Genomic DNA, 21,033 nt, shown 5'->3' on the forward strand with positions numbered 1-21,033 from the left:
CCCTTCCACAGTGTCCATCACACATCACATCAATCTCAGCTTCTGTGGACTGTGGTGAGGATTTTGTCCCCATCACACCCTCAGTAACACTGTCTCCTGATGGAATTCCCAGGATTATTGAGTCGGAAAGAACAGTGGAAGAAGAACAGTGAAGGATGAAGAACAGTGAAGAATATGTTTGCAGGGAAATTGTTGAGAATTCCCAAATCCTTAGTGCAGGGGAACGGAGGGGTTTTATTGCCTGAATGTGGACTGGAAAAGCAGTAACGCAGGTGACAGAAACGTGAGCAGTTTGAAAACTTCCTCTGGTGCTGTTTGAATATTAACATCTTTGGAATTTGTTCTTGGAAATGAGACAGGCTGAATGAGGGTTGTGGTCTAGATTCTTTATATTTCTGTTCAAAGGCTTTGAAAAATCAGTTAAAAAATGGGCTACTGTAAGATTAATAATTTTTACGATATCTGTCTTCACCACGCTGTCTCCTCTGTTAAATGTGCAGTTGAGTAATCCAACTCAGTCTGCAGTTATGAAGCCTTGCAATCTCTTTCGCCCAGGCACTGCCTTGGGCTCCATTTTTACAGACACAATGTGCTTACAGATGTATAATAGTGAGTTTCTTATCCAGACGGTCACAATTTAATTAATTGCAATATTATTTATAGATATTTTCAGTCCTTTCCACCTTTCTTGCCACAAGCCCACAACTCTCGGTTTCTCTGCCCTAACTCCCATCTCTCACACTTCCACAGTGTCCATCACACATCACATCAATTTCAGCTTCTGTGGACTGAGCTGAGGATTTTGTCCCCGATCACACCCTCACTAACACTGTCTCCTGATGGAATTCCCAGGATTATTGAGTGGGATATTAAACTGGATAACTTTAGCAGTGTTTGCACTAAGGGGGTGCAGATGTGAATATAGTGGGGTTCATATGCTGCTTTGGGGTTGAACAGGCGAGTTGGGGTGCTACCTGCTTTTCTCATTAAATTATCATTGTTATTCTCTGACGAGAACTTCAACGGACTCCCGGTTGTAAAATGGTTTCCTGTAGGATCTGAGGGAATTAAGAAGAGGGCTGTGCCGGTTGGGTGGTTGTAGGGAAATGATTTCACCTTTCGGAATAAGACATTCCCCATAGTTTCGCTCCTCAGATTGCCCTCTTCTCCATTGTGCCTTGGGTGGAGGGATCTGTTGTTGCAGGACACAGAGAGGAGTGATCTCTTTCAGCAAAGCCTCCATCTCTCTGTGTTGCTCCTCATAGTGGCCTGTGAAAAAGTTTTTCCTGAACTCCGTTCTAAATGGCCTACCCCTTATTGTTAAACTGTGGCCTCTGGTTCTGGACTCCCTCAACATCGGGAATGTTTCCTGTCTCTAACGTGTCCAATCCCTTAAAAATCTTATATATTCCAATCAGATCCCCTCGCATCCTTCTAAATTCCAGTGTATCAGGACGCTGTCAGGTGTGTGTCGGTTATCATTGTGTATCAGGAACCTGTCAGGGATATGTGGCATCTCACAGTGTGTCAGGACGATGTCAGGGGTGTGTGGAGTCTCGTAGTGTGTCAGGATCCCGTAAGGATGTGTCGTGTCTCACAGTGTGTCAGGACCCTGTCAGGAGTGTGTGGGTTCTCACAGTGTGTCAGGACCTTGTCAGGGGTGTGTGGTGTGTGGGGTCTCACAGTGTGTCAGTGTCAGTGGTGGAGGCTAAAACATTAGGGTTATTTAAGAGCCTCTTGTACTGGCACATGGATGAAAGAAAAATGGAGGGTTACGGGGTAGTGTGGGTTTAGTACTTTTTTTAAGGATTATATGGGTCAGCACAACAGGGAGGGCTGAAGGGCCTGTACTGTGCTGTAGTGTTCTATGGTTCTATGTTCTATGGTGTGTGGGGTCTCACAGTGTGTCAGGACCCTGCCAGAAGTTTTTGGGGTCTCAGTGTGTCAGGACCCTCTCAGGGGTGTGTGGGGTCTCACAGTGTGTCAGGACCCTGCCGGTGTGTGTGGGGTCTCACAGTGTGTTAGGAACCTTCCAGGGTTGTGAGGGGTCTCACAATGTGTCCGGATCCTGTCAGGGAGTGTGTGGGCTCTCCAGACAACGTATTCAGGTGAAACGGGGAGTGTAGGAAAACATTGATTGTTGAAATGTTTACTTTAGAGAATGTGACAGTAGGAGAAACAATTTTCCTCAATAATCAGGGAGAGAGTCTGTTCAGTATTCAGAAATAAATGTGGGAATGTCACTGTCGTGACTGTTCCCTTGACAAACAACATGAAGAACAGTGAAGAACAAGTTTGCAGGGAAACTGTTGAGAATTATCAAATCCTTAGTGCAGGGAATCGGAAGGGCTTTATTGTCTGAACGTGGACTGGAAAAGCAGTAACACAGGTGACAGAAACGTGAACAGTTTGAAAAATTCCTTTGGTACCTTTTGAAAATTAACATCTTTGGCCACAGAGGAGTGATCCTTTTCAGCAAACTCACCAACTCTCTGCGTGGTTCCTCATACTGTCCTGTGAAAACTCTCCCTCCAGCAAACATTTTTCCCTGTGTCCCAGTGTGCGATGTGTCACGGTGGATCATTAACCTGATCAAATCCCCATGGCTCAACAACGACATGACCCTACATAATATCAACCTTCGGTGGAAACAGCGGTTTCTTCACTTACCTTTCAGTTCCCTGGGAATCTCCGGTACGGGTCGATGGACCGGAACACAACCTGTTCAAATTTAAAATAATTTGACACGTTTCAGTTCCTCAAATTATAAGTATGTAATGTTTGATTCCAAAATTAAATTGATCTCTGATATTATCTCACCATGTTCCTGTATTTCTTTCAGTATTTTGTCCAACTTTGGGACTCCAATCCGCATTTTCACAAAGGTTTCCCACATCACCCTCCGGGCGCGGGAGCCTTTCTCCATCACCAGGCTCAGGAGGAGTTTGGAACTGTCCGCCCGCTCTCCCTTATCAGCGAGATCAGAGATTTTCTGTGAAGAGTAACAGTGAACATATTGGGGACTGACAGATTCACACAGAGAATGAGAAGTAAATGATGTGCTCTGTAACGGGATCACACTGAGCAGTCACCCGGACGGGTGCTGATCCTGTCTGGACATGGACTGTACATTCTGAGTGCAGAGCACACGGAGGGACATTCACCGTGAACCTGGTCCACCAGTCAATGAGATCCTGGCTGGTCTGTGACCGCTTCATTGACGTGACTCCAAATACATAAATAATTCCTCACCGGATTTGACGGAGCAAAACAGAAATCAGAAAATAATGAGCACAGATGAAGAAAGAAGTCAGGAAGGTTTTTGTATCAGTGTGAACAGTCTGGAAGTCAGGAAGATAACAGAGGGAGCAGCCATAGGGAAGTTGCAGAAAAGATGATGTGACTCATCTCCTCAGTCCGCCAGTGTCCAACATGACAGTGGATTACCGGCTGACAGCTGATGCCTTCCAGTGGAGGTTTATTCAGTGATTACACATTACAATATGGCATTAATCCCTGATTCACATTGTTTGCAGTTACAGATTGTAACAAACTCATCTCCACCCAGAACAGAACACACTGGAGCTCCTGTGGAGTCCACTGATGATGCCCCGGTTCTCACTGACTTCATGTCGTCATGCTGTACTGTCTTTTCAAAATGAAATATCCTGCCATATTTCCATTTAAACTCCTTTATTGCAACCTCATACAATTGTTACCTGCTTCCGTCGCTCTGAACATTGAGCTGCCACTGGAGTATTTACACCTCTTTCAATCATTCCTTCAGATTCACAGTTTTAAGAATTATTTATATTTATTTCTGATTTGTTTTTCTGCTTTAATATCCGGTGAGTGAGAATTCCGACACCCATCAGTCCGGTGATGTGTGAAAAGTCAAACCCATTCTCCCTCCCACTCACCCGATGTTCCTCTCCGCTGAACTGATTCTCGGCCGTTAACGCCAGGCTCACTCCGTGCACCCCTCCTTCCATCGCCTGCTCCAGCCTGTCCCGGTAGACGTCCGTCAACTGCAGCAGCTGGAAATCATCCCAGCTTGTCAGGAGCTCAGTGATCGTTGACCTCGGATCTGTGAAGGAAAATAGGGTAAATTAAAGTAATTTCTGACCCCATATTGGGCAAAAACTTGTTCTCTGGAACCTAAAGGTGGTACACCGGGTCACCAAATACAGTCCAAAATATAGAAGAGGAAGGGCGTTGGGGAAATAGGCGCAGACCGGAGGGTGAATTATATCTGCTGCTTTCTTGTCACTGAAATAAAAAGGACTCTGCTTATTCCCGGTAATATAGTAACCCATCATTGTCACTCTCCTGGTACTGCCAGTCACCACCGCTTTGCTCTGGTGTACTCTCTGCTTGCCTGATCAACCCTTTCCTCGGCAAATCTCTGGGATATCTCACAAAATGCTGGAGGAACCCAGCAGGTCAGGCAACTATATACAAGAATAAATAATCAACGTTTCAGGACAAGCCCCTTCATCAGACTGGAAATGAAGAGAACAGAAATTCATGCTGTTGACACATTACTTTCTCTTCTTGTGGTCCTGATCCAAAACGTCAACTGTTTATTCCTCTCCATGGATGATGCCTGACCTGCTGAGTTCCGCCAATATTCTGTGTGTCTTTGTTTTGCTCAAAACTTCCAGCATCTGCAGAAGGTCTTGTGTTCTGCAATAACTCACTGTTTAAATGTGCATCTCAATCTGCTGGAGGAGCAGGAAGCAGACAACAATTGTACCCCTTCCACGTGTGAATGTGCTTCTCCCAGAGAAGTTAACTCTGTCGCTAATCTTTCTGCTCAGTCCCTTCACAAATATTTTGTGCCGATGTTGAATTAAACCCAAATGAACAGTCAAGGCAATATTTATAAGTTAAAATAATTCGCCAACATACCCATGTCCTTTCGTGATGTTGACGTAACTGGAACCCCTCCAGTACCTGCCTGTTCAGAGATTTTGAGGACATTCCTGATCAGATTTTGCTGTTCTGTAACAAACAAAATTAACACGGTGATCAGACATTAATTGAGGTGTAAAGGGGAACACTGTTCTTAAACTGAGGCAAACAATTCCAACCATCTTGGACCTATACTGAAGCCTTGACACAGCCGGATCAGCTGCCTACAACTGCACACAATCACACAATGCCAACTTCCGCTTTGTGCTTTACACTGTGCCAGGATTGCCGGGGTATCTACTCGCTATATTGCAGGCATTTCCCTTTTAGGAACCAGTCTTGTGTCTTGGGCTGGGAGTGTTGTATCAACGGATTGGCAAGGTCGATTGAGCAGACAGCGCCCACTGCTTTGGTCCTCCTACCATTGTTGGTGCTATGGTGAGTAATGGACAACTGCTACAGCAGTGTGGGTTGAAACATTTCTGCTGACCAATGGGACATCTACTCCTCTCGCCACTGAATTATACAGATTTCTCAGTCAAAACTGATTCTCTCCATTTCCTTTCGCTTTAACATCTGAAGTGTCTGGGGGAGGAAATTAGGAGAGTCAATTGCAAATCTTTTGCTTACCCCTTCGGAAGTAGTTCTAATTTCGAACTATAATATCTCCATTTTCCCTTTCAGGACTCTTTTGAAACCGCTGACACGCAGTTACACACTGACTACTGTTCCCTTGTCTAATGGGGCCCGCTCTCGGAGTTTCACGACTGGCCGTTATTCAAAATACCAAGGGCGCAGCCTAAGAGCTTCGCTCCCTTTGGAAGTCTGAGATTTCGTGGCTCTGGAAATGGGGGATTGAAGGTCGGTGAACTGGCAGGAGATGGTCTGTCGTGGGAGTCGGAAGATCAAAGTCTGTGTGCCCGGAGACCTGAGATCTTTGGGCACAGAGCTCAGAAACAGCAACGCAACGGACTTTTTAAAATCGTAAACCAGCAAGTTGTTTGTTATGTCTCCAGACTTGCTGTGAAAAGGAGACACCTCTTTCTACCTTATTATGGGGAGAGAGGGCCTGTGCTGTGTCAAATAACGAGTGAACGTGTAGTCTGTGTCTTTGCTGTTGCGTTGAGTACTCAGTGGTGTGTGCTGATGCCTTTTTTGTTGGGGGTGAGGGTGATAGTTGTTTTGCTGCCGCTTACTCGTGGGAGGAAGGGGATCTGGGGCGGGTTGAACTTTACGGTTCTAAATTGTACCGGTCGTCCATTCTTTGTTTTTGTTTGGTGTGGATGGTTGTGAAGAAAAAGCATTTCAGGATGTATATTGTGTACAGCTGATATGATATTGTATATATACTATGATATGAAATGTACGTTTGAAAACTTTGAACATCGCCTGGCATTAACATCTATGGCAATATATGGTTTGAATCTATATAGAAACACTCTGACATCCTGAGCAATGCAGTCTCACACATAGTTCTCGACATCTTGTAGAGACCACTGCATTTTGATCGGCAGAGCGTTAAGTCAATCAATAGCACTTGTTCTAATCAAAATTGTATGGTGTTGCCTTAACTCGGTGTAAAGGAAGTCTGTTTCTGCAATCGACTTGGTCTTATCTCTTAGCTATTTGTTCCTTTAATAGTAAACATTATTGGCACATGTGCGGTTCCGGGTTCTATTCTTAAACTTCCAATACACGATCGTGAAGCAATAAGTTTTCAAGACATTCCTGGATTTCTAAAAGAACCTGCGGTTCAAAAATCACCCAATCGGACAAAAAACAAAGCTCACTGAAATTTGAACGCTGCATACAAATACAGTGATCTCAGTATCTCAGTGAACAAATATATAATTGTTCCTCACACTTCACAACAGCTGCAGCAGACATCGTTCTGTTTACAGTAACACAACAAGAAAAAGAAGAGAATAAGGCCATTTTGCCCATCCAGTCTGATCCAATAACATGGATGATATTTTTCAAACCTTATTCTCCTGCGTTCTCCCTATATCCCTCAACCTCCTTACCAATTAAGAGCATAACAGTCTCTGCTATATCACAATGACAGGCTCCGACACCCTGGGTGGCAACAAATTCCACAGATTAAGCATCCATTAGCTGAAGAAATGCTTCTCAGGGAAGCTTTATTCTGAAGTTGCAAACCTAGATTTCAGACTCTGACTGATAATAGCATAGCCCCTCGTCAGCAGGGACAAATTTGAATGCAAGAGTATAAACAGTTTCCCCGTTTTAGTAGAGTGAAACTATTAGACAGACTCGATTCCTGCTTTGGAAATTCTGGGGCGAGGCTTAACTGGAGTACAAGTGTCTGAGAAGCCCAGATAAATGGAAAAGTTTTAAAACTGGGAAATGTTGGCTGCACTTCGGCCGGTCGTAAAAGTGGAATGGAGTCAAGAAAAAAATGCTCAATCCCAATGACAGGACGTGAAAGACAGGGATTCCATTGCTTTGCCGGAACAGGCAGCAGATATAACTACACATAGACGCAAAACAAGCCCACAGATGCTTCAGATTTGCGGTAAAACGGAAGCGGGAAACGGAAACACGTGACGGATGGAGGGTCTCCCATCTGAACCGCTGACTCTGCTCCTCGCCCCTCACACACTACCTACCCACCGCTGCATTTTTCCAGATTATTTCCTATGTATACCAGCTACATGTTTAATTATACCCTCCGTACCTTCCCCGATACTGTCACTCCAATCCCAGCTCACAGAGGTACGGGTTCAATTCCCATCCGGGTTTGACACACAATTCAGACCTAAATAGGAAATGTGCACATTTCATTTAAATCATTGCTATGTTTATAACACTAATTTCTATTCACATTCCTCCGGCCTCACTGGACAGGATTACTGAAACATCAAGTGAGAAACTGCAGAATGTGACCGTTCAGCCCCTCAAACCATCAACAAGATGGCAGCTGCTCTCCCATCTCAGCCACATGTTTCTGTCCGATCCACATTTCCTCAATCCCTTTGGTCTCCACACATCTGCCGGCCTCTGTTTTATGTGAGGACGATCACTGAGCCTTCACCGACCTCTGTGGAGGGGATTTACAAGCATTCACCACCCTCGGAGTGGAGACATTTCCCCTCATCTCAGTCCCGGACATTCCACACCCTGTTTCAGAGACTGGGATCCCTGGTTCAACCGGTACTGATGTTATGCATTTCTATGTGTTCACCTCTCAGTCCTCGATTCACTGAATGAAAGGATTAGTAAATTTGATCTTTCTTCAAATGATGACCCCACCACTCCAGGGATCCGTCTGGTGAATCTTCATTGCACTCTCTATAACAAGTACTCTCTAATCTCTCTGTTAATCCTCTGTGGAATTAATTTTCATCTTCCTCAGTGCCATTTTGCCCCAACCACTCACCTCCCACTCCTGTCATTATTTCCACCTTCCCACCTCACCTGGACCACTTCTTACTCCCCAGCTCTTGCCCCATCCCCACCCTTCACCACATTTCTCTGAGTATTTCCCGTCTACTCGCAGTCCAGATGAAGATGAAATGTTGACGGTCCATTTCCCTCCACAGATGATGCCCGACCCATTGAGTTCCTCCGGCAGTTTGTTCTTTGGTCTGTATAACCCGTGTTAGTATGGGGATCGGGATTTTACACCATATTCCAGGTACAATCTCAACAAAGCCTAAATAATTGTTAAAGTCAGTTCACTGTGATATCCAATAACTGTTACAATCAATACAATGTACTTTTCACATACCTCCCTATCCACTGCACCTCAGTGGGTGATCTCATATTTCCCACTTTGGGCTTCAGCTGACCTGTTGTTCCCACTCACTCCATTTACCTCCGTTACACTGAAATCTCTCGACAACATAGAACAATACAGCACAGGAACAGGCCCTTCCGCCCGCAATATTCTGCTCAACCAATAACATTCTTAATACAATTGTTAATTAATCAAATCCCTTCGACCTACAAAATGTACATATTGTTCTATTTTCCTCACATTCGTGTGCCTATTGAAATGTCTCTGGGAAGTCCCCAATGTGTTTGCCATCTACCACCACCTCAGGCAGCACATTCTAGTGACCCAACACTCTCTGTGTAAGAAACACTTGCACCTCACATCTCCTTTCAAACTACCCGCTTTCACCTTAAATACATGGCCTCTGTTGTTAGACATTGGTACCATTGTAAAACGATGTTGTCTGTCTTATCTATCTATGCCTCTCATAGTCTTATAAATGTCTATCAAGTCTCACCATAGCCTCCGGCACTCCAGAGAAAACATCCCAAGATTGTGCAACCTCTCGTTACAGCTCATGCCCTCAAATCCAGGCAGTATTCTGGTAAACCTCTTCTGCAACCCCTCCAAAGTACCGACACTGTTCCTAGAATGGGGAGACCAAAACAGAATGAAATACTCCAGATGTGGCCTATCTCGAGTTTTATGAATTTTGAATGTAATATCTTGACTAATAAAGGCAAGCATGCCATTTGCCTTCTTAACCAGCCTGTAAGTCTGTGTAGCTAATTTCAGGAAGCGACAAACTTACACTCCAAGATCCCTCTGCTCATCGACACTATTAAGGCTGTTGCATTTAACAGTGTACTATCTCTTTACATTCGACCTACCGAGCAGACAAGATGGTCATCACTAATCAAATCTCACTGAGATTTCTCAGGTCCTGTTGAATTTATTGCCAAGTGCACAATACAGAATGGTACGGGTACAGAGAAACGGTGACTTCTAGCAGCATCACAGGCAAGTACATTCAGATGACACACGAACATAATTTATACAAAATCTCTGTCAGTAACAATATAAAATATCGTTTTTATGTCGTTAACAATATATAGAGTTTTGTGACCAATTTATAAATATACAGTATGTGTCAATAACAAACTTAGAAATGTTGAAATTGGTCGGTCAGTCAAATTGTTGACACAGTTTGGGAACTACTAGGTTCCGATCACTGACTGGGACATCCTGCAGGCCCAAGAGCAGTCTGGTTATTCCTTCTCTTTAAACACACAGACAACAGGAACAGTAGCAGGCCACTCGGCCCCTCCAGCCAGTCCTGTCATTCAATAAGACCCCAGGCAGGTTCATCCTTTCCCCCAACAACACCACTCATCTCCTCACTTTGCCAGGACCATTGGTCCCACTTACAGGTCAACAGTCAGCCGGTGTTTGTCCCCCAATGTGGTGAATCCCTCTGCTCGCCACCACTGTGGGCTCAGACATTTCCACAGATAAGTCCCTCCTGCTCCCACCGGGACAAACATCCTGTCCGACCCCTCTCCCACCATCTTTATTCTTTCAATAAAATCCCCCCACTTCTTCAGGCGGGATCTCTCCCACTCCGGGGAGCCGGCAGCAAGCCAATGGACAAGCGGTCTCCTCCTGCTTCTCAAACATACATCAGACACCGGCTGCAGAAGACGGTTCACAAACGTAGTTTTTGGTGAGGTGAGGGTGGATGTTACCTAAATGGATTTTAGTGAGGCATTTGACCCTCATGGGAGGTTCTTCCAGAAGATTAAGATGCATGGGATCCCCAGTGAATTGGCCATTTGGATTCAGAAATGGCTTGTGCACAGAAGTCAGAGGATTAGCTGGAGGTCTGTGATTAATGATGTTTCACAGTGATCTCCACTCTGCTGTTTGTGATGTATATTAATGACATGGATGAAAATGTAAAAGGGTAGGTTAGTAAGTTTGCAGATGATATGAAAATTGGTACTGTTGTGGTACTCAGAGGGAAATGGAGATAAATAAAAAATGAGAACATTTAGTTTGAAGTTTGTTCCACTTTGACAGGGTGTTCAGAACGGGAGCGGGAGACCCGTCTCCCAGGTGGTACCACCCTCTCGGCTGGTCCGCCTCTGCAGTTGTGTGTAACCAGTGATTGACATCTCTTCGCATCAAGGAAAATAACGTAGTTTGTAAATACTCTGTTGATAGTGACGGTGGGGGTGGAATGACGTGATTGTTACCTCAGCCGTTAACACGTCTCAAAGCCAGCCAGGCAGCGCGTTTGAGTGAACTCGGCCTTTTCTCCTTGGAGAGATGGAGGATGAGAGGTGACCTGATAGAGCCATATAAGATGATGAGAGGCATTGATTGTGTGGACAGTCAGAGGCATTTTTTTCCCCAAGGCCTGAAATGGCTACAACGAGAGGGCATAGTTTTAAGGTGCTTGGAAGTCAGTACAGAGAAGACGTCAGGGGTAAGTTTTTTTTACGCAGAGAGTGGTGAGGGCGTGGAATGGGTTTCCGGCGACGGTGGTGGAGGCAGATACGATAGGATTACTTAAGAGATTCCTGGATAGGTACATGGAGCTCAGAAAAATAGAGGGTTATGGGCAACCCTAGGTAGTTCTAAGGTAAGGACATATTCTGCAGAGCTTTGTGGGCTGAATGGCCTGTATTGTGCTGTAGGCTTTCTATGTTTCTACGTGTGTGACGTAAAGTACCGCACTCGTGTCGTCAGATCCTGATGTGGGAGACACTTGATTTTTAAAACACCTGGATGGCCGTTTATTCATTTTTCAGAACAACATAATCAATCCTGGGATTCGCCCGGCTGTGCCGTTGTTGGAGTGGGCAGCGTGCTATTTGTCTCGAGTTCGGTCACAAAGTCCCGACTGATTTGGGAGAACTATCTCGGCTGATCTGGTTTCGAGTAGATTAATCAATGCAGTGTTTCGCTGTTCAGTATTTGGAAAAACATCTGTTCTACAAATGTAAACCAGAATTGCCAGCTGGGTGCCCACACAGTGTATTAGACAACAGAAAACTTCTCGTCCCTGCAGTCTTTGTCTCCTGGTAAACTCAACACCCTGACAGTGTGGACCATAGATACCCCTTCCTCTCAGAGTCAGGGGATCATTCTGACAGCTGATCGCTGAGAGGAATTATGTTTATTAATTGTTAAATTTCTCCCAGAGACAGACAGATGGAGTTGATGTGGAGATCGGGAGTGTCGCACAGAAAGGACCGGACAGCTGAACCCTCTCCATTGTCCATCCGACCGCCGACAAATGGTGTGTCCGCGGGGATCTCTGGCCAGTCGTGGCCATCCGAGGTCCCCTAACCTCTAATGTTGCTGTGGGGTCTGTGTTGGGGTCGTGGAAAGACATACGGAGTCTGCAGCAGGATTAACATGGAATTGGGAGCTTGCCTGTCGGTCCAACACCGTGTTGTCCAACTCACCGAGTTGGTCATAAATTGAATCCCCTGACGTAGCTGGGGCACATACTTAAAGCACAAAGTTGGAGGTAAATCGTTCATCAATTTAATGCTTGTTTTCAGCTCACCATGTAAATAAAATTATATCTCTCTTTGAATGCAGTCATTATACCAGCTTACATTATTTGAATGGTCAGAGCTTTTCCAGTCGACGTACCAATACCGTACGCATAACTGGATCACACATCCCTCAAAACTGATGCTGCAGATAGTGAAGCACGGATGATCTGATCTAAAATTACATTCCGTATTCGCCGATGTCCATCCCTGTAACCCACTGTTTATCAAGAATCTCGGCCTTCAACAGAATCAAAGGCTTTGCTTCCACTGGCCATTGAGGAGAGGAGTTCAAAACACCCTCAATCAACACATGAGCAATAGATGTATTTGTCTGAAATTAGATATTCTGAAAACGGAACAGGTGTTTGCTGTACAGATTCCGCATCCTTGCTTTGAAACAGGTGCCATTGTTCTAGAGCTGTTCTTAAACTTTACTTAACCTGTAAAATGTCAATCGTGCAAACAAGTAACATTGAAAAACATGGAACATAGAAAACCTGCAGCACAATACAGGGAGTTCGGCCAACAAAGTTTTGCCGAACATTTACCCTACATTAGAAATTACTAGGGTTTTTCCTTGATTTTTGATTCATAACCCTTGATTTTTCTAAGCTCCATGTACCTATCCAAAAGTCTCTTAAAAGAGCCTATCATATCCACCTCCACCACCGTTGCCGGCAGCCCATTACACCACTCACCACTCTCTGCGTAAAAAAAAAACTTACCCCGACATCTCTTCTTACCTACTCCTAAGCACCTTAAACATGTACCCTCCTGTTGCAGCCATTTCAGCCCTGAGAAAAGGCTTCTGACTATCCGCACAATCACTGCATCTCACCATCAAATATAACTCTATCAGGTCAACTCTCATCCTCCGTCGCTCCAAGGAGAAAAGGCAGAGTTCACTCAACCTGTTTTGATAAGGTATGCTCCTCAATCCAGACAAAATCCTTGAAAATCTCCTCTTCACCCTTTCTATGGTTTTCACATCCTTCCTGTAGTGAGGAGACCAGAACTGAACACAGAGTCCTATATAGCTGCAACATTACTTCTTGGCTCCTAAATTCATTTCCACGATTGATGAAGGCCAATACACACCAAATGCCTTCTTAACCACAGAGTCAACCTGCGCAGCAGCTTTGAGTGTCCTATGGACTCGGACCCCAAGATCCCTCTGATCCTCCACAGGGCCAAAAATCATACCATTAATACTATATTCTGCCTTCATATTAGACCTACCAAAATGAACTACTTCACGCTTATCTGGATTGAACTCCATCTGCCACTTTTCAGCCCAGTTCTGCATCCTATCGATGTCCCGCTGCAAACTCTGACAGACCTCCACAGTATTCACAACACCACCAACATTTGTGTCATCAGCAAACTTAATAACCAATTCCTCTACTTCCTCATCCAGGTCAATTATAAAAATCACGAAGAGTAAGGGTCCCAGAACAGATCCCAGAAACACACCACTGGTCACCGGCCTCCATGCAGAATATGACCCATCTACAACCACTCTTTGCCTTCTGCGGGCAAGCCAGTTCTGGATCCACAAAGCAATGTTCCATTGTATCCCCTGCCTCCTTACTTTCTCAATAATCCTTGCATGCGGTACCTTATCAAATGCCTTGCTGAAATGCATATGCACTACATCTACAGCTCTTCCTTCATAAATGTGTTTAGTCACAACCTCAAAAAATTCTAACACTGGGAACAGAAAAAGCAAAGCCGCCAGAAGTGGGTCAAAAAACAAGTATCTCCTTGATCGCTGATTCAATGCAGAGACAACTTGTTGTTTGGAAATAAAGATCCGAAATAAATATCAGAAGCTGAATTATTCTTAAGTCAATTCCACAAGATTTTCTGAGAGTATAGATACTGTGTACCGTTTCTTACAAATAATCACGCCCACAACCCCACACGTAACCATGGCAACACACAGAGTGCTGGGAGAACTCAGCAGGTTAGGCAGCATTTACTGATGGGTGTAAGCAGTCGATGTTGTGGACCGAGTCCCTTCATCAGGACTGGAATGGAAAGGGGAGGAGGGCAGATGATTGACTGATTTGGAAGGTGCGGCTTGTTGTTCTGTGAGAGTCGGTGCTCAGGGTCTGCGTGCAAGCAGCTGCCTGTCCATCACATTCCTCAGAGCAGGGAGCGGCCTTTCTGTTGAAATCAAATCCAAACCGGTTCGACAAAACACTGTCATTCAAGCGTGAAGAAAGTTTATTATTGCATTTAACCCCTTCTTCTACAGGGACGAGCAGTAGAACCAAAGGCACAATGTAAAGAACATTACTGGGATCTCGAATGTCGACTTTACTCTTTTCCATAGATGCTGCCTGACCTGTAGAGTTCCTCCAGCATTTTGTGTGTGTTACTCGGATATCCAGCATTTGCATTTTCCTCTTGTTTGAGAGAGATCGGTGACGGGTCACTGCCCCGTGGGATATTTCACATGTCACTACCGGGGTGAAAGAAGCCTTCTGCTCGCACTCACGTTTCTCTTGATCCATTTGGATAGTAACTGACTCGTTAACATGAACATGTCAGGACTCCCTTCTCCCACTAAATTCACTCCCGATCCCGAACAACGCCGAGTCTCACTGTAAACGCTGAATAGTTGTGCAGAATCATCGACAACACTTACCTCTGATGTTGTAACCGGACGGCGTTCAGTGTGGCCCCAGGGAATCACAGTCTGACTTCCCGGGTGAACGACAATGGTCCTGAACCGGTGTGCTCACCCTGTACGGAGAGTTGAGTCTGAGCTGTTGCTCCCGAGGCCACTCGGCTGTGATGTGTCCGTCGCTCATTACAGATGGACTGGGCCGGGTGAGCCGGGGTAGAGCGGGACTGCCGCAGTCCGGGTCACACTAACTCTTACCGGCTCAGGACGGGTCTGACAGCTGGAGGAGGCGGGAGTGGGATCAATGTAGCAACCCTAAAGTGGAAAACAAACAGGCTGCGTTAACCTTTCTGTCCGGATTTCCGTGTGGATCTCTTTTTCTTTCATCACAACCAGTGAGGCGGAGTTTCTCTGTTTAACTCAGCCAGTCCCAGGCTGCGGATTTGATCCAGTCCGGGTACTGGGAGGGTCTGAGCTCCGCCCCGTGTGTGTAAACAGGACTGCCCGGCGTAGGTACAGTTTCAGCTCAAACGTCTTTCAGGGAGCCGCCTTTCTGCTGAAATTAATCCAAACACCTTCGACGATATATATTCACAATGAACTGTAATAAATCTGATCAAAGATTTTCTCAGGGCCTCTCGATTCAGGGGAATTTATTAACATTCATTTATTAACTCTATCACTGAGAGATTATTGCGTTTCCATCCGGACAACTGTTGTCACAAGAACCCCCTCGCCCACGGTTAACAGCGGGTTTCGTTTCGCAAGCAGTGATTGTTGATTCACACCCCGCCGGAAATACTTGTGGAGTTTGTTTCCAGCCATTCCAAATGGCCAGATGTTTTGCCGGGGGAGGTCTCATGGACCGATTTATTTCAAAAATCCATGCAGCCTATTTTCACGCCAACTGCAGATGATTCGAGTCTGAGATAAACATGAAGTGTTGGAAACTCGCGGCAAACAGGGCAACAGCTGCAGATGATTCGAGTCTGAGATAAACATGAAGTGCTGGAAACTCGCGGCAAACAGGGCAACAGCTGCAGATGATTCGAGTCTGAGATAAACATGAAGGGCTGGAAACTCGCGGCAAACAGGGCAACAACTGCAGATGATTCGAGTCTGAGATAAACATGAAGTGCTGGAAACTCGCGGCAAACAGGGCAACAACTGCAGATGATTCGAGTCTGAGATAAACATGAAGTGCTGGAAACTCGCGGCAAACAGGGCAACAGCTGCAGATGATTCGAGTCTGAGATAAACATGAAGGGCTGGAAACTCGCGGCAAACAGGGCAACAACTGCAGATGATTCGAGTCTGAGATAAACATGAAGTGCTGGAAACTCGCGGCAAACAGGGCAACAACTGCAGATGATTCGAGTCTGAGATAAACATGAAGTGCTGGAAACTCGCGGCAAACAGGGCAACAGCTGTAGATGATTCGAGTCTGAGATAAACATGAAGGGCTGGAAACTCGCGGCAAACAGGGCAACAGCTGCAGATGATTCGAGTCTGAGATAAACATGAAGTGCTGGAAACTCGCGGCAAACAGGGCAACAGCTGCAGATGATTCGAGTCTGAGATAAACATGAAGGGCTGGAAACTCGCGGCAAACAGGGCAACAGCTGCAGATGATTCGAGTCTGAGATAAACATGAAGGGCTGGAAACTCGCGGCAAACAGGGCAACAGCTGCAGATGATTCGAGTCTGAGATAAACATGAAGGGCTGGAAACTCGCGGCAAACAGGGCAACAGCTGCAACTGGCAATGCTGCGCGTTCCAGACCCTGGGTAATTTTCTTTAAATCATGCTAGAGATTATCTCGCTCTTCCCTGCAGCAGAAAGGGTTAAGTACAATACTGAAGCGACTTTCTTGGCGCCTGCATGAGAGTGTTTTTTTCAGAACCGGTTGGATTTGTTTTCTGCAGAAGGGCCGCTGCCTGCTCTGCGGAATGTGCGCGAACAGGGAGATGCTCACACACAGACGCTGAGCACCGAGTCTCACAGAACAACAACCCGAACCTTCAAATCAATCCGTAATCTGTCCTCTTCCCCCTTCATTTCCAATTTCACCGATGCGTCTCTGCTTGAAGCACCGACATTATTCAGTTCCGTACATGCTGATCCCTACACTCCCAATCTTGGCGTTATCTTCAAATTTGCTGATGCAGTTAACCCCATTATCATCCAGATTGTTTACAAGGAACAGACGAGCCGGCACTGATCGCTGCAGCACTCCATCTTTCACAGGCCTCCAGTCAGGTAACCATCTACTACCACATTCCAGATTCTCCCACCAAACCAATGTCTGATCCAAATTAATGCCTTATTTTGAATGTCGAGCAACTGAAACTTTTTGACTTAGCTCCCAAGTGGAACCTTGGCAAATGCCTTGTTAAAATCCACGTAGGCAACATCCACTGTCTTGTCTTTCATAAGAGTGCTGAGACACAACCTATCACGCACAACGCCATGCTGGTCATCCCGAATCAGTCAAAGTCTATCCAAATAGTCATATATCTGGTCCCTTAGAATAGCTTCCAATAACTTTCCCACTACTTATATCAGGATTCCTGGCCTCTCATTTGCTGGTTTATTTTTGGAGGTTTTCTGAAGCAGTGGAACAACATTAACTATCTTCCAATCCTCCGCTACCTCACGTGTCGCTATGGATGATTTAAAGATCTCTGCTCGGGCCCTGCAAGTTCTGCACTTGCCTCCACACCATCCAAGGGAGAACCTTGTCAGGTCCTGGAGAGTCATTGTCCCTAATGTGCTTTGAGACAGCAAATAACTCCTCCTCTCTAATCTGTATAGGGTCCATTATTACATCGAGTCATTTTACACTTTGGACGTCCCAGTCCATATGAGAAAAGATAAAATCACCTACCATCACAAATTATGTTTCTACAACAGTCTGCAATCTCTCAGCAAATCTGCTGCACTAAATCCCACAGACTGTTGGTGATCTGTAATACAGCCCCATTAATGTGGTCGTGTCTTTCTGATACCTCAGTTCTGCCCATAAAGCCTCACTAGACGAGTTCTCCAGTCTTTCCTGACTGAGCACTGCCGGGACATTTTCCAGGAGTACTAGCCCTCCTGGACCACCCCTACGCCATTTAATTCCACATGGACTGTCGCATTTAAAACAATGGAAACCCAGAGCAGTCATTCCCGCCCGTCCTGCAACCAAGTCTCACGAATGGCTACGAACGTCATAATTCCACATGCTGATCCATGTCCTGAGCACATCTGCCTTTCCTTCAATACTTCGTACATTGAAACATACGCAGCTCAGAACATTAGTCGCATCGTGGTTAGCCTGCAATCCTTGCCTTTGTCTGCGGTCCTAACAATATCTGTTTGAGAAATTTGGATAAGTGAACAGATGGTAGGGGATGGAGAGCATGTCAATGGGGCTTGGCAAGTTAACAGATCGACACGGAGACTGGGAACCGTGCAGAGCAGAAGGCCCGGTGTTGGATATGGTGATTGGGAATCATGCACGGTAAAACTCCCGGTATGGGATATGGTGATTGATGAGATACAGAGACTGGGAATCGTGACCGGTAATACTCCCTATGTGGGTTGCGGAGATTGGGATCCATGCATGGTAAAACACCCGCTCTGGGTTGGAGACGGGGATCAGTGTGCAGCAGAACTCCCCATGTGGAATCGCGAGACAGGGAACCGTAACCTCACTGTGCATCTGTTCCGTGACTTGTGATAAACCATGACTAACATCCTTGCCTCAGTGAATGAATAAATAGTTTGTCTAATAATTCTGACCAGGCTCAGTGCCTCCCTCACTCATCCATGTCTCTTTCACTCTGGTCTCTTCTCTATTCCTCTCCCTCTTCCCTCCCAACTCACCACCATTCACCCTCACCCCTCCTTTCTCACCTCCCGCTCGTACTCACCCTGCTGTCTGCACTACACACCTTCATTCCTGCCTCAAAGCCCTCCCTCACCCCCTCTCATTGACGGCATTCTCACTCACCCATTTTTCCTCCCCGCCCATCCCAGTCACCCTTCATCCTCACTGCATAGTCCACACTGCACACCCTTGTCACCCATTTTACTCAACCCTCTCTCCTCGCCTCCCCTATCACTCAGCCCTCATGCTCACTGCCCTGTCAGTCACCAATACAACGGCACCCTCACATACTCAATAATCCTCCCTCAAATCCCTCTCTCATCTCACAATCCTCAGCCACTCTCCCTCACTCACACAACGTCACTCCGTCTCTACTCCTATCCCTCACACTCTCCCTTCAGCTCACACATCCATCCCCGCTATCTCCTACTCTCTCCCCTTCCTTTCAATCTCCAAACCTCTCTACCCCTCTCACTCAACCACTCACCAACCGTCCCACTCCATTTCTCTCCCTTTATCTCTCCCCTCTCAGGCTCTATCTCCCTCACCCTTCCCCTTTCTCTCTAACCCACACCCTCTGTGTTTCTCTCTCTCTCTGCTGCCACCCCTTACACTCATCTTCATCTTCAGCTTCCTGTTGATCCTGTTCACCCCTCACTCTGCTCCTGCTCCTCACCCTCACCTCAACAACATTTAAAAGATTCGAGGAATCTGTAACTGGGAACGCTGCAGGTTGCAGTTCCTAGGTAATGTTCTTCATATTAAGGAAAGTCGCGATTGGGAATGCCATGGACGGATTTATTTAAAAGACCTTTGAAGATTATTTTTAACCCAACTGCAGAGGATACGTGTCTGAGATAAACACAAGATCCTGGGAACTTGCAGCAAACAGGGCAGCGTTGCAGTTTCGAGACCCAAGGTAATTTTCTTTAAATCACTCTACCCTGCAGCTGAAATGGTTAAATGCAATATTAAAGTGACTTTGTTCACACCCGAAGGAGAGCGAATTGTCAATCTGATTAGATCGGATTTCAGCAGAAAGGCCTCTCCCTGTTCTGAGGAATGCGTACGGACAAGCTGCGAATTGTCAAACCGATTAAATCTGATTTCAGCAGAAGGGCCACTCCCTGTTCTGAGGAATGCGCCCGGACAGGCAGCTGTTTACACACAGACCCTGAGCTCAGAGTCAAACAGAACAGCAACCCGCATCTTCCAAATCAATGATCTGATCTTTTCCCCCTTCATTTCCAATTCCACTGAGCTGTCAGGGCCTGAAACATCGATTAATGATTCAGTTCCATAGATGCTGCCCGACCTTCTGAGTTCCTCCAGAACCTTGTGTGTTTCCATGGTTATGAAAGATCGGCAGGAGGAAGAGTACGGGGCATTGGGGTAGGGTCAGAGTGAAACGACTTTAAATTTATCTACACCTTTGGCATATTCTTGGGGAATAAACGTATGAATAATTCAACTTCTGATATTTATTTTGGATCATTATTTAATCAATCGCTGTCTGGATCGGAGATCAAGGAGACATAGAGTCAAAGAAAAGTACAGCACAGAAACAGGTCCTTCGGCCGAGGAACTTAAACTGCCTAATCTCATCAGCCTGACCGGGAACATCGCCCACCACACCCCTACCATCCAAATGATTAATGCATCAACCTGCACCGGGGTCATAGCCCACTATGCCTCTACCATTCAAATAATTAGTCCCATTCACCTGCACTGGGGCCATAGGCCACCATACCCCTACCATCCAAATAATTAATCCCACCAACCTGCGCTGGGGCAATATCCAATATATCCCTATCGTTCAAATAATTAATCCCATCGACCTGCACTGGGGCATTACCCAGTATGCTCCTATCGTCTAAATAATTAATCCCATCGACCTTCGCCGGGGTCATATCCCACCATACCCCTATGATCCAAATGATTAATCTCATCTACCTACACTGGGGACATATCCACCATACATCGACCATCCAACTGATTAATCCCCGAGACAGAGCCGGCCATACCCCTAACGTCCAATCGATCAGTTAAACAGTGACACCGTGTTCTCATGCACTACTTTTGCTGGCCTCTCATTCCACGACCCTCTGAGCGAAGAAGTTTCCGCTCACGTTCCTCAAACTTTTGATCTTTCACCCTTCACCCATAACCTCTGGTTGCAGTCCCACTCACCTTCAGTGAAAAAAAACATGCTTGCACTTACCCTGCCTATACCCCCCATAACTTTGTATATCTGGGTCAAATCTCTCAGTCTTCCAATTTGTTCAATCTGTCCTTATAACTC

At 45.8% G+C, this 21,033-nt stretch overlaps 1 protein-coding gene across 4 annotated transcripts in view; it reads right to left on the reverse strand.

Annotated features, from left to right (window-relative positions):
- Nucleotides 1–21,033, reverse strand: part of LOC140721737 (NACHT, LRR and PYD domains-containing protein 12-like) — a 78,021-nt gene that overhangs the window by 11,615 nt on the left and 45,373 nt on the right. Inside the window, exons 1-6 of one of the 4 annotated variants that reach the window (XM_073036540.1) lie at nucleotides 14,876–15,130; nucleotides 9,171–9,299; nucleotides 4,912–5,004; nucleotides 3,921–4,087; nucleotides 2,821–2,992; nucleotides 2,671–2,721 (exon numbers count right to left, since the gene is read on the reverse strand). The exons of 1 other annotated variant lie outside the window; for it this stretch is intronic. In XM_073036540.1, the coding sequence (XP_072892641.1) occupies nucleotides 2,671–2,721; nucleotides 2,821–2,992; nucleotides 3,921–4,087; nucleotides 4,912–4,915 (394 nt within the window). In that variant the 5' untranslated portion in view covers nucleotides 4,916–5,004; nucleotides 9,171–9,299; nucleotides 14,876–15,130. Of the gene's footprint in view, nucleotides 1–2,670; nucleotides 2,722–2,820; nucleotides 2,993–3,920; nucleotides 4,088–4,911; nucleotides 5,005–9,170; nucleotides 9,300–14,875; nucleotides 15,131–21,033 lie in introns of those variants that run through there. 2 more of the 4 variants (XM_073036541.1, XM_073036542.1) reach the window with 2 other exon arrangements.

The sequence above is a fragment of the Hemitrygon akajei genome, unplaced genomic scaffold, assembly GCF_048418815.1.
Source record: "Hemitrygon akajei unplaced genomic scaffold, sHemAka1.3 Scf000060, whole genome shotgun sequence".
NCBI classification, from domain to species: Eukaryota; Metazoa; Chordata; class Chondrichthyes; order Myliobatiformes; family Dasyatidae; genus Hemitrygon; species Hemitrygon akajei.